The 16,735-nt window shown below is 49.0% G+C and overlaps 1 protein-coding gene across 2 annotated transcripts in view; it reads left to right on the top strand.

Annotated features, from left to right (window-relative positions):
- The window catches only part of GRIK4 (glutamate ionotropic receptor kainate type subunit 4), a 104,558-nt gene that overhangs the window by 73,101 nt on the left and 14,722 nt on the right, over positions 1-16,735 (top strand). For both annotated transcript variants that reach the window (XR_004309616.1, XM_015884046.2), the window contains exons 8-12: positions 4-165; positions 3,622-3,774; positions 4,440-4,544; positions 9,538-9,645; positions 10,597-10,800. Coding sequence is in view for 1 of the 2 variants with exons in the window: in XM_015884046.2 (XP_015739532.1) it covers positions 4-165; positions 3,622-3,774; positions 4,440-4,544; positions 9,538-9,645; positions 10,597-10,800 (732 nt within the window). In the remaining variant the exon portion in view is untranslated. The remainder of the gene's footprint in view (positions 1-3; positions 166-3,621; positions 3,775-4,439; positions 4,545-9,537; positions 9,646-10,596; positions 10,801-16,735) is intronic.

The raw sequence follows: 16,735 nt of genomic DNA, 5'->3' as shown, positions 1-16,735 counted from the left end.
TAGGAGTTTTCACTCCAACGCCTGGACAGCCAGTTGGATGATCGAGTCAACATCCTGGGATTTTCCATTTTCAACCAATCTCACGCTTTTTTCCAAGAGTTTGTCCAGAGCCTCAACCAGTCCTGGCAAGAGAACTGTGATCATGCTCCTTTTACTGGGCCAGCAGTAAGTAAAATCCTTCTCCCCACCTCTGTTCATCAGAAGCTTCATTATCCATCGGGACCATGGGGTAAGACAGTGAGGTTGGGGAGGGAAACTTCACAAAAGGGACCTTTGGGAACCAGGTGGATGCAGAGCTGGGGAGAGCTTTGGCTGCATTAGACTGTATGCAGAGCCTTAAAGAAAACCTAATCCTGATTTGAATTATACTTCATTGTCTGTGCAGGGGATGCACAGACAATGGTGTTGTCCTTGTGTGTTTGCCTTAGGAGTATGGCTTGTGGAATAGGAAGGGGGAGTCCAAATGCAAACAGCATGGGAAAGGCTGGGCTTAGGCAGATGCCAGGAGACTGTGTGGTGTTGCTGCTCTGACATCTCCCTGGTGAGTGAGGAGATGAGTGCTGAAATCCTCCCCAGGGACTCCTTGCAACTGGGAGGTTTTGCACAGATTGGAATGCAAGGGTTGTGACTGCAGCTGGGGGAAGGGAGGTAGAAAATACCATCCATGGAGCTGTTTGCAGCTGCTTTAATGAACTCCAAGTCCCCTTGACAAGCTGCGTGCTGCTGAAAATCTCCATATTATCACTATAAAGTGATCTTAAGTGGACAAAATAAGGAGATTGATGTCCTTTCTGTCTACATCCTATTGGGGGGCATGATGCTCAGGCCATGGTGGGCTTCCTCTGTGCATGATGGCTGCAGGTGTGTTCTGAAGCATGAAAGTAAATTTCCTTCTGATAGAACAAACAGAAGACTTGTAGGAAGAGGAGCTTTGCAGGTGTGATGGGGGAATAGCTGAGCTCATTGCTCCATTTTAGCTTGCGCTGTCTTGAACGGCTGGCAAAATCTGTAGGTGGAAGGATGCAAGAGTATGTTTCATTGTGGCACTTTTTTGAAGAGTGAATGAGTTCAGAGCTGAATGGAGCTGGTTTGGTTTGTGAGCCTGAGCCTAAATCACCCATCAGAGCAGTATGAAGCCAGCTGGATGCGCCTTTCATTCATTCCCAAGCACGTTCAGCAATATAGTGCACTGCATCCAGGATATGCCTGGACAGAAGGGGCTTGGCCACACTGCATCACCCTGCGCAAATCACTAGTGGGGAGTGAAGGCGTGAAGGGAGGCAATTTTTCTCATTATATCAGAGGGCCTAAAGCATTATTGGGAAGTGGGCTTGGTCCTCCTGAACTGATGTGAAGGTTCCCTCAAGGATCCATCGCCATCAGGTCATGTCCCAGGTGGTGAGAATAGTGCCTTGCCCAGTGAAAATACAGAGCAGAGGTGATATGTAAAATGCCCAGATGGGGCTTGTGTTTCTTTTGCTGTGTCTGCCAGGGAAACCCATTCCTACTTTGCAGCATGTTGTCTCTGCATTTGGAAATCTGGCAGGTCTCATCTCCTGGAGTGCATCCCTCTGTTAGAACTTCCCCCTCGTGTCCTGGGAAGCAAATCTCTCTTATTGAAAAGAGGGAAACTCAACAGCTGGAAGTGACAGGAGGGAGGTTTCCCGTGAGCTGCAGCATCCCAGGGCTTTCTTGTTGGAGCTGAGAAAGTGTCTGAGGGAGGAGGAGGAAACTACTTGCTCTAATGCCATTCTCATTAATCACGTTGCAAAGAAAGGAAATCAGAGAAAATCATTCAAATTACAGATGGCTAGATTAGGTAATTAGAATTTAGACTAAAACAGATGTTTGTAATTAAGTGTTTATGTCATTGAATAAAATCCAGATTGTAAAGTCTATTCCACAGGATTTTAATGGTTTTAATTCTGTGTTATGTTTGGGGCAGAGATACAAATGACAATGTTTTAGGACACAAAAAAAAGCTTGGCCAAACCTGGACTGGCCAAACCTGCTCATGTTTCCCTGGAGAACAGCTTGCTTTTAAACATGGCCTTTACGTGGGAGATTTCTGTAAATACCAACTAAAGCACTGCCTTTCACTTAGCTGTGTTTAACCTGCTGGAGGGGGGAAGGTATCCATCCACCGAGGAGCTGCAGCACGCTGGGATGGAGATGAGAACCTCCTATTCCCTATGGAAAAGACTCGATTTTCTGCATCACAACCCCCCTCCAAGGTTCCTAAATTGAAATTGCATGAGGTCTACCTGAAATCTCAGCAAACTGAGGTTAAGGAATAAAATATTCCAATCGATAACGTCAAATGCTTCGCTAATATCTACAAGTCTCTTGCTCACCAGCTAATAAGGGAGCATTAACTGCTCAGAGAAAAACGGAAATCAAAGTCTAACAGGAGGCAATTAAAAATGTGGGGCCGATGTTCTGGTTTGGTATGAGATGGCAAAATTTTGGTGTCATAGAGGTTGTGTTTGATGTTGTAATGTTTTTGACCAGCCAGCTGTCATTAATATGGTTCCTAATCCAGGAAAGTAATTGGTAGCCATGTATGGTATCCTGTAGCTGAAATGGGAGTCAGTCTGCTGTTATTAAGTGTGTGATAAAGAGCTGCACTGAACAAGGGCCAAGGACGGGATGGGTCATAGAGGTGCTGTTAGGAGAGGAGCCTGTGTGGAAGGGAAAAAAAGAATGGCAGGGAAAAGGATTTGCTGGTTACTTTAAGAAGCAATTCACAAAAGATACATTGCAGTCGATGAGGTTCTACTGCTGTTCTGAGTAAGATCAGGCAGGGTTAAGTCTGGCTTGATCCGTTCAAATTAGCGATGTGATGAAGTCCAGGTTTCATTGGGCTGATGGAACTGGGGGAGACGGTCCCTGCAGGGCAGTGGGAGGAAGCGAGCCAAGCTCTGGGAGGAGCAGAGGATGCTGAGCTGCCTTAGGTCACCAGCAGGACAGAGCAGCCCTGGCTGCAGACAGACCCATGGCTGAGTTGGAACGGGGAGGGATGTGCTGTGAAGTAGCCATGAGGAAAATGCAGCCTTGATAGCAATGAGCTGCAGTGGCTTAATTCCAGCAGAGTCAGGAAGTGATGATAATTAAAAGTGAGATCTTATTCACAACAGTGAGCACGAAGAGCAAATGGCCAATTATTACCTAGATCAAAACCAGCGGAACGGTTGCGCGTGGGCAGAAGTCACAGTTTGTGAGGTTTGGTGGACAAAGGAATCCCATTGAAGGCAAACAAAGCAAAGGTGAAAAGTAGAGGGGACGAGCTCCCTGGTTCTGGATTTGGCTTCACAATGCCATTACAGAGCAGGTAACAGTCAGCAGGAAAGTGGAGGCTGCAGCGAGGGAGGAGATGATCTCAATGGGAGAAGACTGGGAAGCAGGTCAAGCAGAGCCTCATTTCCCTTGGATCTATTGCTCACAGCAGTGCTGGTGGGGAGGTTCTATGGTGTCCAATGGTGGCTCATGCTGCTCAGTTGTCTTACCTCCTTAAGGTTCATCATTCTCCTTGACCAGGAGATTGAATAGCTGTCCCCAAAGGGCCAAAACCCTGTGGCTTGCTTCTAGAAGACTCATTTCTTTTTGTTCCTTTTCCCCCAGCTCTCCTCTGCCCTGCTGTTCGATGCTGTGTACGCCGTGGTGAGCGCCGTGCAGGAGCTGAACCGCAGCCAGGAGATTGGTGTGAAGCCACTGTCCTGTGGCTCTGCGCAGATCTGGCAGCATGGCACCAGCCTGATGAACTACCTGCGCATGGTGAGGGCTGTGAGCAGAGAACAGGCACATTTCTGCTCGTGCTGGCACAGCTTCCAAGCACAGAGCATCGATCTCTTTGAAGGCAGCGCTGGGAATGAAAGGAGAGGAGATCTGAGGACTGGTTTGTCACTGGCCTTGAAAGTACATGAAACTCCCATTTTTTCAGGCATTACTGTAGGAAAACTGAAGTTCACTGATAATTTTTTTTCCCCCAACATGTGAAAGTTTCAAGTGATTTGAGTTCTGCTTTGAGTGAACTTGAGCTGCTATAAGGTCAGGCAGTACAACTGCTGACAGCTCGAGGCCAGAGGTGAGCTTCATATGAAGGGGGCTGAGCTGTGTGGATCTGGTAGTTACCAGCAGTGACCAGACATAGGAGCAGACCCCTGGATTTCAGCCTGTGTTTGTCAGTCTGAGCTTCCAAACTGAACCAGGCCAGTCAGAAGGGGTGTGTGTTGTGAGTCTGCTTGGGGCACAAACAAAATGCCATTAGAAGAGGAAGCTCCCTGAGTATTTTGCCCCAGTGATGGATCAGCTGAACCTCAGCCTTCAGCTGCTGTGACCCACACATAAGCCTCTTAGCCAAAGACAAGAACATCACTTCAGTGTTATGCTGCTGCTGTAAGGAGAGCAGCCAGGTGCGTAACTCACTCTCTCTTGGACAGGTAGAATTGGAAGGTCTCACCGGCCACATCGAATTCAACAGCAAAGGCCAGCGCTCCAACTACGCCCTGAAGATCCTGCAGCACACACACAGCGGCTTCCGACAGGTAAAGGGTGGGTGTGTGGGTTGGATCCTTATGGTGCTTGTCAAACTCATGCTGGATATAAGGTCACACTCTGGTCACTTTTGTTCTGAAGCTCTTGGAGCTGCACTGAGTGATTTCAATGGGGGGAAAAATGTGGGAATTCCTCGTGAATGGGCAAAAATTGGTACTTCAGCTGAGGCTAAGGATGCTGCAGGGACAGAGCTTGGTGTCACCTATAGCAAACCATTGACATTACGTCCAAGGAACACAGCCTTTACCAGCAAACCTAAAAAGATAGAAAAAGACTTCATGTGTCTTACTGCCATGGTGACAGCTCTACAGCTGCCCTTTATTTCTGCGAGTGCTGCTTCTCCTGGATGCTGGCAGAGAACCAAAGCTGCAGTACCTTTCTATCCCACCCCACTCGGGCAGAGCATCACGGTGTTGGGAAATCTCTTCTGGTCCAGCAGCAGAGAGCTTTATCCTCAGCAGGATGTGGCCTGCCAGCTCTTACCTGTCAAGTGACAGCTCGGCTTTGATGCTGCCTTTAGCTGGCTCTGAGTGAGCAGGGATCAAGACAGCCTTTTCCCCACAGTGGGATCTCTCATAGCACCAATGCCCTTTGAATCATTCCCCAAGCCCATCACGCTCTGAGTAAAATTGACAGATCCAAGCCCATCCACATTAATAGGAGCCTACGTTCAGCTGGAGCAAGGGAAGCAAATGCTGCAAAGCTCACTCTGACTTCTGTATTTCTGATGTGCTTCTATGTGGCAGGGAGTTCACATGGAGTGCGCGGGTTCTTGTGGAGCAGTGCTTCTCCGAGTGCTCCACAGACAGCACTGGCTGCAGCGTTCCCCCTGGCAGCCCTGTGATACAGCTCAGATGATAGAAGTGATGGGTTTTCCTTCCCAGCAGCCAGTAACCGACCTTAGAGCTCGGAGGCAGCTGATATTCCAAGCCCCAGGAACACTCTGTCCCCCCACCCCCATCCCTTTTATTTTGCAGATCCCTCTGGGATCTGAAGGAGACATTGAGTTGCATCGACGACAGTGATTTAACATCTTTTATAACACAGAGCTCCTATTTTAAAGAGAGGATCTTCCTTCTTTAGCAGGGGATGGTACAGGGGCCTCTGCTTGTACTTCAGGTGGTGCTGGATTGCTCTGTGTGGTCTGTAGTTATGCTTTTCATAGCTCACAGCTTGCAAGCTTGCTTTGGGGATGGGCTTTCCATTGCTCCATTGCTGCAGAGGGAAGCCAAAGCCCCAGAGGCTGCAGCCGCTCCACCACACCACGGATGCTTATCATGTTCTCGCCTAGCGTGCTTCTTGGAATAAAAATAACTAAATAAATCATTAGAAATCATTTAATTAAACCCATCGTGAGGGGACAGGGTAAGGAAGAGACATCCACATCCTGGGGGCAATCGTGTTCCCGAGGGTTATATTAACTGATTTGTCCAGATTCTTGTTTGAAACGTTCCTATTCCCTTATTTTTAATCAAGCTCACGCTCTCTGCCCATTTCTCTGCCTCTCTCCCTCACTTTCTCTCCTCCACCCTCTCTCCTTCCATCTATCGAAGCCACAGGGACTTTCAGCTCATCAGCTTTGATAGAGAATTCACCGATCTTGAAGCCGATCCAGATCTCAGCCAGCAAACAAATTAGAGACAGTTAGATTTTAAAATTTGCTGTTGCTTTTGGGCAAGGAGAGATGGGGCTTTTTGACATCCAATTTTTAATACATTTATGTAATGTGCTGAACGTGTTTTTTCCCAGTTTAGCTTAACTAGTGGAAATTTTTCCCCAGCCACATGAAAGCTGCTCTCTGTTCATAGAATGCGCGATAAAGCACAGACTCATTAATGTGTCGGTGATCCATAGATCTGACAAGGACTGGTTGGTAAATGTCAGCTTTTTATTTTCTCCTTTTCTTTACCCATACAAAAGAACATCTCTAAGGTACCCGGGCAGCAATTTGCAGTAAACCAAGAGCTCAGGTTTGGCAGCTCAGCCAGTGGAGGGGGTGAAGAAGGGCTGGGGTTTGCCTGGCCCCAGGGAGAGGCAGGAGGATGCCCTACAATGGCACACAGCCATGACCTCACCTTTAGCTGCTGTGTCCTGCTATGGAGCAGTGGAAGTGATGGGGGTGCTTAATTGATGAGCTACAGATGAGCTACCAGCTGATAACTCTGAGATCTGCTGTGGTCCCCACTGCCACGTTGATGTTTTTTAGCTGGCAAGCAGCTAAATAGTGGGTCCCCACGGTCCCTGTGGGGCTTGCTCCTCCTCAGCATGGTTTCAGGGACAGAAGCAAAGAGACAAGTAGCTTGGTGTGTCCTGTTTGGTGATGGGAGCACAAGGAGTGTTGGGGGCTGTGTGCATGTCTTGGGGCTGGCAGGTTTCTGTGGTCACCTCTCGCTGTGTCCCCTGCTGTCTGCTGCTAACAGGGGTTTTGTCTGCTTACCTTGGCATCAAGGTGTCCTTCAGGAGTGCCTGGCAACAATATGCGCTGTCCTCTGAGGGTCTTCATTTGTTTGCTTTATCCCCTTTTCCACCCCTTCCAGAAAATCATTCCCTCCTTTCCAGGCTGATGTAGGCACCATGTTCCCATCACCTACTTAATTACATCTCCTACTGGCACAGTCCCTTCCTCTTCGGAGCAGACAAGGATCTCCAAATGGAGGCTTGATGAGAAATGAGAGCATTTTGCACTCCTTCCTTTTCCTGGGGCCACCGCAGGACAGAGGGTGATGAATGCAGTCTGTAGGACAGTGCTTGCTAACCAGAGCCTGGAGGAGAGCTGTGCTCCTTGCAGTGATGTCTGCTGCCTGCAGTGAGACAGATTCAGGACTGGCTTTACCTTAATTTTTAGGTAAAAAACAATTAAGGAGTGATAAAGACCTCGGAGAAGTCTTGCCTTGTCATTTCTCCCTGCCATCATCTGCCATTCAAGCCTGCAGGGCACTGAGCAGAAGACTTCATTAAAATCATTAGTCCACGTGGTATTTTGTCATCTCGTACCATGAGGAGCTTACAAGCCTGGCCATCACTGATGTGGTCTGAGCAGAGGAGCCGGCATGTTGGCTGCTGCTACTTTGCTATGGAGATGTGAAGTTTCTAAGTGCCACTGATCCCCCTTTGAAGGGTCTCGTCTGCCTATGGGGACACAGCAACATCACGAGCAATGCCACCTTCTTGCTTATCCCAGCCTCATGCACCTGCTTCTTATGTGGCTCATGCTGAGACTGGGTGTTTTCTTTCTCTGCTAACAAAGCCATAGATGAAGAAATGCCTCCTGCCCCACGGCGCTTTGCAGGGGCATGGGGAGAACTTCTGCACTTGGCCACAGCCTGCCACCAGGTGGTACCATCTGTATCCAAAGGTGGCAGCTCCAGATTGCAGCCAGGTGGCTGCGCTGCCCTCACTGCTCTCCTGGGAAAGCTTTGCAGTCACTTCAGCTCGCCTGATCATTAGAAGCCCTCCTCTGATTTTTCAGCTTGTTTATTTCTGGCTGGTTTATATCTATTTATTTTTTGTGCTAACGCTATCGTTTTAGCTTCAAAAGCTGTTCTACCTCACTGTGATGGGCCTCCTCCACCTGGTGTATTTATACAGACCAATCACATCCTCTACTAAAAACTCCCAGCGTCCTAAAAACTCTTAAGTCCAAGTCCACAGCCTTAACAACGGGTCTATCTTAACCACATTTGTGCAGAGCATTTGATTATTTCCTAACCCGCTTCGCAGATGAATTTGTTTTCTGTTTTTCAAAGGCTCTTCATATGTAGATGGAGATGATTAAGATCACCTTGACATCCATCTTACGAGACAGGGAGCGATCTGAGGATCCCAGGCATCTCCTGACACATTCAGCTTCAGCTCTGGCGAGCTGCAGGAGGAGTCAATTAGTGGTATTGTCATGCTGTGAGGGGACAGTGTGAGCTGGAATGGGGCACAGTGGGGTGAAGGACCCTGGCACTGGGAGCACTTGGCTTTGGTGCTGTGCTAAAAGCAAGGTCACATCCGCTGCTCTGCCAGAGGAGGAGGCGGTCAATTAGTCTCAGTATGCCAGCGGGGGAGAGATGAATTGGAGAACAGTGAGGGCTGTTGAAATTGAAGTTAATCTGTCACTAATCTATGGTTGTGAAATCTAGGGGTGAAAAAACCAAGGAGGCCTTGTTTATGGCTGATCCCTCGCTTGCAGAGCAGCTGCTGCGGAGGGGTGGTTGTTCACCATTGCAGCAAGGGACAGTCCTTTGTGCAGAGATGGGGTCAAACCTGCTCTGTGCTCCAGGTGGGCCAGCTGAAGTCTTGCTTCAAGAGCTCTATGTCCATGGAGTGAATGGCAAGTCTCCCAGTTTAGGAGCATGATGCCTGCTGGTCTATCTATAGGAAAAGAAAAGGCTCTTCCAGAGGGTGTAAGGGAGCAGGATCCCAATCTGCGTGCTCTGAGCTGCATGCTGGAGGTGCTGCTCTCTCTGTCCAGAGCTCTGAGGGAGGCAGATGAGACTCTTGAAGTTAAAATTAGGATTTCTGCTATTCCTCCCCCTTGCTGAAAGCTGCGTCACAGCTGAATCATGACACTCTTCCCATCATTGGGGTCAATTCCCCAGTGCTGCTGCCGGAATTAATGGCAGACACCTGCAGGACAGCAGGGGTTCTGCTTGCTTTCAGATGCATTACAGAGACAGAGCAAAGTGAGGCAGCTGGAGGCAGGAGCCCCATCTCCCCATTTCTGAGCTCTCACCATGAAATCACAACACTTCGGCACCTCCTGAAGTTCTCCTTGTTCAGGGAAGGTTTTGGCCTGGCATTGTGCCCCCAGGCTTGTATACCAACCCATCCATCCCCCTGCCTTACCTCTATCAGGGTGCATTGCAAAGATAACAGAGCACTCTTCAATTCCTTTTCCAGGGTCAGCCTATTGGCTGTCAGTCACCGGAGCCATATGGTGGGTGCATACAGTAACTCGCCCTGTAAATTTCATTATTGTGTTGTTTATCTCTGCAGATCGGCCGCTGGCACGTTTCTGAAGGACTCAGCATGGACAACAGGATATTCTCCTCTAACATATCCGACAGCCTGTTCAATACCACACTCATCGTCACCACCATCCTGGTAAGTGAGGGAGTCACCTGCAGTTCCCATTAGCCCATCGCCAGCCCAACACTTAGGGGTGTCAATCAGATCGAGTATTATTCTGTCCTCCTACCCCTCTCTGCCCCCATTACGCAGTGCTGCACACTGATTTCATAAAGAACAGACCATCAAATCTCTAATTACAGCACTGAGGACAATTCATGACAGTGTAATTAAACTCAAGTTGATGTTTCATATGGAAATGATATTTGATGAGTTCAGAAGCAGCTGGGGAGAGGGCTGGGATGGGGATAAGTTGCCGTTTTACATTCGTCTCTGAATGATGTTCTTGTTTTGTGTACAGCTGGTAAGTTAGAAGGGACAGTTGTCCCTTCTACCCATAATAATTACTAAAATTGGCTAAGATGGATGCAACTACTCTGAAGCATGACTTCACAGGTACAGGCACCACCATCCTCATCTGACAAATTCCCTTTCCTGGAATGCTGGGCTGGTTACCCCATGATTGTTCCAGTGCTTCTGCTTTAACGCCCCTCAAAATCCTGAAGCACTTTAGGCACTATTCCTCTGCTCCTCACTGTGTCTGTAGAAGAGCCCAAGGTGGGGAAGAAGCTCTGTGCCAAGAGTGTGGGCTCTGTGCGTCCTGTGTGAACTCAGGGCGGTCACTGGGCTGATCTAGCACATACTAGAAACAGCCACATATATCATATATCAGCCACATATATCATATCCTAGATTGGGATGATCCTGCTGTACCTCCAGCATATCCCATAACACAGGTGGAGCCAATGAACATCAGTGCAGAAATGGCTCTGCTGGCTTTCCTTTGGGTTCCCAAGCCATCTGATGAGCTGTCTCATAGGGATGTATCGGGACAAGAGATAGGTCCTGGTGCCTCATAGCAGAGCCCCCTCCCCTCCGTGCTGCCCCGGCTAAGATGGGAATGACAGCTGCCCAGTTTCGATGCAGGAAAACCCTTACTTAATGCTGAAGTGGAACCATCAGGAGCTGGAAGGCAACGACCGCTACGAGGGCTTCTGCGTGGATATGTTGAAGGAGCTGGCAGAGATCCTCCGCTTCAACTATAAGATCCACCTGGTTGGAGATGGTGTCTATGGAGTCCCTGAGGCAAACGGCACGTGGACAGGGATGGTCGGGGAGCTGATTGCTCGGGTAAGTGAATTAACCGCTCCTTTTGGCTGGATTCTAGTGGGACTTGGCAATGAAAAGCCCTGATGCTTTATTAAGTGCTCCAGGATGGATGAGGGTTTTAGCCCTTGTGCGAGGCTCTGACCTGAAGATCCCTCATTAATGTGTTCTCCTGGTTGCAAATGCATTTGTTGTGTCAGCGTGGCTGTGTGTGAAGCAGGAAGAGCAGGCGTTGGGACCTCTGGGCATTCCCATGGCTGTTTGCTTTGCCCAGACTCTGAAGTTCTTCCAAATCTTATGGGGTTTTTTTTTCAGCCTGTGAAAAGATATAATGAAAATATGAAATAGATAAAAATACACAGGGTCTGGAAGGGGTCAGAAAAATACACTGAGTGGAGCACAGCAAGTGGAAATCACATTTCTACCCAGAAAACTGTTGGCATTTCAGCGCCGTGGCTTTGAGTGTTGTTTTCTGGAGAGGAACATTGTTTGTTTGTTTGTTTGCAGTGTATTCATTGAGATCTTTTTGCAGTTCTACTTTGTGGTGGTGCAGCTGGGTTTGGTAGCATTTATGAGCTCCTCCATCCTGAGCCCCTATTGCTCACGCTCTGTTTTCCTTCACAGCTGAAGGTGCTCCTTCCCCAGGGATCCCGGGGCTTAAATACACTTCATGAAATGCTCCCAGATCCTTAGTAAAACAGGCTTAGCCAAAGCTAACATCAGGATTGATGCTATTTAAACCGCTGTTTCCTTGCTCACTTGTTCCTGCACTGTCTTGTCATTACCATTATGCCCATGAGAACTCAGTGACAGCTTCTCAGCTGGTGCCACATCTACAGTGAGGTTGTTTTTGAGAATCTTAGTGCTAGAGAAGCACCTGAGCTGCCCCATCATTACCTTCCCAACAGCAGCACATGGTGCAAAGCAGAGGAATGGGGGCTCGAGCCCATCCCCTGCTTCTCTGGGCAGGGATTTGAGGTGAGCATTCCTACATGATGTCCCCCACTATCCATCTGATGTCCCTTAGCTGACTGATGCTCAGTCCTCCCTTAGGAGCTTCAGCTGAGTGCTCACAGCCAGGGGTAAGGGAGATGCTGAGGGTTGGGGTAGGGCACACATCAAGGTCCCTGCTCAGCTGGTGTGTCCCCTGGGTCACCATCCCCAGCAGCATCAGCTCCTTACACCAGTTGAGATCCCCTCTGTCTGCCTCTCCTGAAGAGCCTTGTAGTTGTTTGCAAATGCTCAGGGCTATTGGCATAGTTATTATACATCTCTCACTCTGTGTGTATATATATAAATATACACACACACACAAGTACATATAAAACAGTTCTGCAGCATTTCTTCTGGGATGAGAGGAGGAAGGCGCGTGGAGCAGTGTGTGATCTGTGCAGGCAAAGGAAGGGAGCAGCCATCACATTTTTGGCCTGCTGACCTTGGCAGCGCCTCCCCATTAAATGTGAGCTTCTGGATGGTGTTTTTTGGTCGAGATAAGTGTTTTAACTTCATCTTCACACAGAAACAATTTGTTTCTTCTTCAGCTCGAGCCTTATTTGGGAGGATTTTTCCTTCTGCTTTGGCAGGAGCTGGCAAATTCATGCGAAGCTGAATCAGAAACTGGAAAAGAGAAAAGGTTTTGTCTGCTTTGCTCTTCCTGGGTTGTGGTGGGTCCCGGGGTCAGGCAGGGCAGAGCTGGCTGTGTACATGCATCCCACCCTGGGACTGCTCCAAGCAGGAGAGCAGCTCTGCTGGCTGCGCGACTTCTTTGCCTTCATTGCTTCACTCAATGTGAAGCTCAAGTCCATGCCCCTTTAGCACAGGGAGGGCATCAGTCAGGACACAGACTTGCCACAGGTGTCAAGACATCCCAGACCCAGAGGTGAGGTTTAACACACATACTGTGCAGGGCTGGAAGCTCAGAAGCATATAGAGCTCCATGCAATACCTTCCCACTGTTTTATTTTCATCTCTGGAATGCCCCCATGGCAATGAAGCTCACAGCAACTACAGGCTGTATGTGAAAAGTGTTTTATTTTACTGCTTCTAGATGAACCAGCTATTGATTTATTCCTAAGCGTTGAAAATTCTATTACAGCTAATTGTACGCTGTGGTATGATTGAGAAGGGCATGGTATAAATAAACATAAGTTTGTTGTTGAACCAAATTGACAAGTATGTATCTTATCGACCTGCTCAGGAGCTGAGGAACACAGGGCTGGGCCAGGCAGGGCAGTGAGGATGCTCTCATGGTGGAGCTGGTTTCCCTGTGAGCCCTATTGGGTCTGGCACCAGCAGACTTCAGCCTCCAGCAGCCAGGCTGACACCTTACACGCCTGCTATCTGTAACAAGCCAACAAGGGGAGCAGCAAATCTTCCCACCTCCTGTTGTTTGAAGTTGGAGCCTTAGGGGACAATAGGGCTGAAAGAATTATGGCTCGCTTCTTCCCACCACAGCACAAAGCCTGGCTTTGACTCCCTGATGTTGTCTTGTCTTCCCTTTCTCTCTCTCCCCAGCACATCCTCGAGCTGAAATGAATTCACTAGTTAGCTACATACCAACAGATGTATTCTCAAGGCAACGTGACAGCTCTCTCTTTGTTCCACCACGGCTGGATTTGCTGTCTGGGTAGTGGAGCCCTTTGGTGGCTGTGTTTGGTGCTTGTATCTCAGCTCACAGTGAGTTGCTGGTGTTCAGCATCCTTACAGGGTGCTACTGGCCTTGCTGAGTGCTCAGTGTTCTTGCTGCTCCTTGAGGAGATGGCTGGTGCTACTGCAGGAGGTGTTTAGGGTGGAGAAAAGGCTGATGAGAACAAGCTCCTGCTCTTTGCTTCTGCACAGCATCGCTTGGTGAGCAAGATGGAGTGCAGTAACACCAGACATTTGGCTTCTGTGTCAGCGGTCTGAATCTGGCTGAGATTAGCAGTGATTAAAGCTCTCTTTAAAGGGGGGGGGATCACAGAATCACAGGATACCGTTGTGCATCTCATGCCTCCTGCTCAGGAGCACCAACACCAAGAGCTGGAAGAACTTCAAAGCTTTTGGGGTGAGGTTTTCCAGCTCAGTCTCTAGCGACCAGTTGCATGAAGATACTTTACAATCAGACCCTCTCTTCCAACTGCTCCAAAAAGGGAAAGGAAAGAAAGGAGAAGGATGGAGAAGTTCTCCCCAGATTGGCAGAGTCCTGCAGTGGGTGTTGGTGTTGAGTGAGGAAAGCTGTGCGTGGGTGATGGAGGGAGGGGGAGTCTGTGTGCACAGTGCAGCACTGCAAACGTGATGAGAGAGATGGGAGAATGGGGGTGAGGGAGATGGGGGAGTGGGAGGGAGGGGTGGGAACGTGGGAGGCTGTGAGCAAATAGGGTCTGCATGTGCTGCTGGTTTTGGTCAGTGTGGTGGGAGCTGAGCGAGTGTCCCTGCAGGCTTATGGGCCCCATTCCAGGGAATGGGCTGGTGCTAAGGGCACAGGAACAGCTGACACAGGCTTTTTCTCCTCCAGTTCTTAGGGATAGAGCAGGTGAAGGAATGCAGATGGAAGCAGACCTGGTGCTGATGTCTGCTCTGATTGCTGATCGCCCCATCTATGTTAGTAATTTAAATAGAGGGCAGCAGCCTCTGGGGCTTTCTGGCTGTCACTTTGCATGTGGCAGGATTCATGCGTGTCCTTAGAAAAGTAGTTTGGAGTGACCAGTTAATAGTCTGGAGCTGCAGCACTCAGTGAGAGCCTGTCCCAGAGTTGTGCTCGTGTTCCCAGGGCTGTCCCTGTTTTGTCAGCACAAATCCTGACGCTGCTCGGGCTCTCCCTGCATTTTGTGTCATACCTGGACAGTGCATCGCCACTGGGCTGACATCAGCCCCATTCATCACCACTCGCTCCTGATGAGCCTTGTCAGCAGCCCCAGTGAGGAGATGGATGCCTCCTCGTGGCTGGCAGCCCCTGCAATATCCTTCTTAAAGCTGCTTAATTGTTCCTCTTCAGGAGCCTGGTTCAGTCCTTTTGCTTTTCTCATCCTTCCCAATGGCAGCATCAGCCTGGCTGCTCCTATAGGCAGTGCTGGATACGGCCACAGCAGCTCCTGCTTTTATCTCAGACAGCTTCCCCTCACCTAGCAAAAGGTTTGGCCTCGTTTGAGAGGTATCTACCCCCCAAATGCCCTAGGTCTTTTTCTAAGCCTATTTCACACTGATGTTTATAGCTGAAACTGTGCTGGAAGGCTGAAAATCGCACAGTGTTTGCCCCTCTTTCCCCCAGTCTTTTCCCTCCTGGTTTCCCTTTTCCTCCTGGAGCTCAGGAGCAGAAAGCAAAACCCATTTATTCCCCAGACACACCATTTAGGCTTAAAGCTGTAACTGCTACCCATGCTCAGGTGGGGAGGATGGAGAGCAGGGAGCCGTGGAGCTCTGTAACCAAGAGACGCTGACCTCGCTGAATCACACAAGTTTTGTGACCATCAGGGAGCAAAGCTGAAGGCATGAAATTGATGAGACTCAGGCAGAGAACACATCGCCATGCCATCCCCAGATCAAAGTTTAGCGCTGTCAGAAATCAGCCCTTAACTTCCGAGCCTGGGGAGAGAGGAAAAGGGGAATCAGACAGAGCAGAGCTGCGAGCAGCCAGGTCTGTGCTGCAGGGAGCAGGTAGGGATGGGCACAGGCTCCAGCAGCCTGAATATAGCTGGGGATCCAGTGCTGGCCCTGCAAGAGCAGAGGTTGGGGGCAGGCAGGGGATGGGCAGAAGGAAAGGGGCATAGATGCCCATGGTGCGTTCTGCACCCCCAGCTCAGTCAGTGCCCTTTGATGCACCTTTGGTGCAGCATACCTGACATCTGTTGGTCTGTGGATTTGCTGATGGACTTCTCTTGGTTCTCCTAACTGAATGCAAGTAATCCCATGTCAGAATTAAGCTGTATCTTTGCAAAGGGCTTTGCTAGCAGAGCTCTCCCCAGGACAATGGTACCTGTGAATCTTTATAAGCAATAGACAAGGGAGGTTTAGCGAGCTTTAGGCTTTCCCTGCCGATAAAATTCCTTACACACCGTGTTCCACAGATGACTTGATCCCATCTTTGTAATCTGCTGCTGTTTACACGGGGCTGAACTGCTCTCGCACAATGCTGTGATTACCAGTGCCTTTTAAAAAGCCTGTGGGTAAATGTCTGGCTAGGCAGAAATTCTCCCCTGCTCATAATTCATTCCAGCCTGAACCTCGCAGGAATCTGTAATAGCTGCTTGGAAACAATTGCAGAAATCTGGCACCGGTCTTGTCCAATAAAGCCGTCCTGCGTGGACTGTGAAATATCACCTTCTCTGTGACCTGTGCACCTTATTTGCTGGTGGGCAGCATTGCCAATCACCGTGCCTTGCTTTTGCTTTCCCTTCTTGCTGCTGGCTTTAGCAGGGCTTCTACAAGCCTTGCCTTCTATTGGCTTTTCTCCTCATCTGCCTTTAAGCCTGGTGGGGATGGAAAAACAACGGGGCAGACCTTGACCTGGAGGCACTTAGCCCTGTTTTTCCTAAGGAAATAGAACAAGAGCAGGGGCAGAGAGCACGGTGAGAGCAGTGCACCCACAAATTTGCCTTTGTGTGATGCATTTGCAAGTAGGGCATGGATCCAGGGAGATAAGCTGCATATTTTATCGAGTCGTCAGGCCTGATGGTGCCTTGGCTTCTGCACAGACCTATGAAACTCGGGGACAACAAGTGCAAATAGCTTTTCCTTTCCCCCCCTCCCCTTCTTTTTCTCCACATGCATAATTGTCATCCTGCAAAGCAGGCAAACAAACCTACAGGAGAAACGGGGGAGGTTTCGTTTTTACACAAAGCAATTACAGACATTAGAAGAGCTGTAGTAATAAAAATAATGTTTAAAATTCAAATCCCTTATCCATATTGCGAGTATATTAACGTCGCAAGAAGGTATTTCTTTTTTTTTGCCCCTTGCTTTGCGAGGCAATCTGGAAACATTT

Source organism: Coturnix japonica, chromosome 24 (genome assembly GCF_001577835.2).
Source record: "Coturnix japonica isolate 7356 chromosome 24, Coturnix japonica 2.1, whole genome shotgun sequence".
NCBI classification, from domain to species: domain Eukaryota; kingdom Metazoa; phylum Chordata; class Aves; order Galliformes; family Phasianidae; genus Coturnix; species Coturnix japonica.
This window is presented reverse-complemented; position numbering and strand designations above follow the sequence as displayed.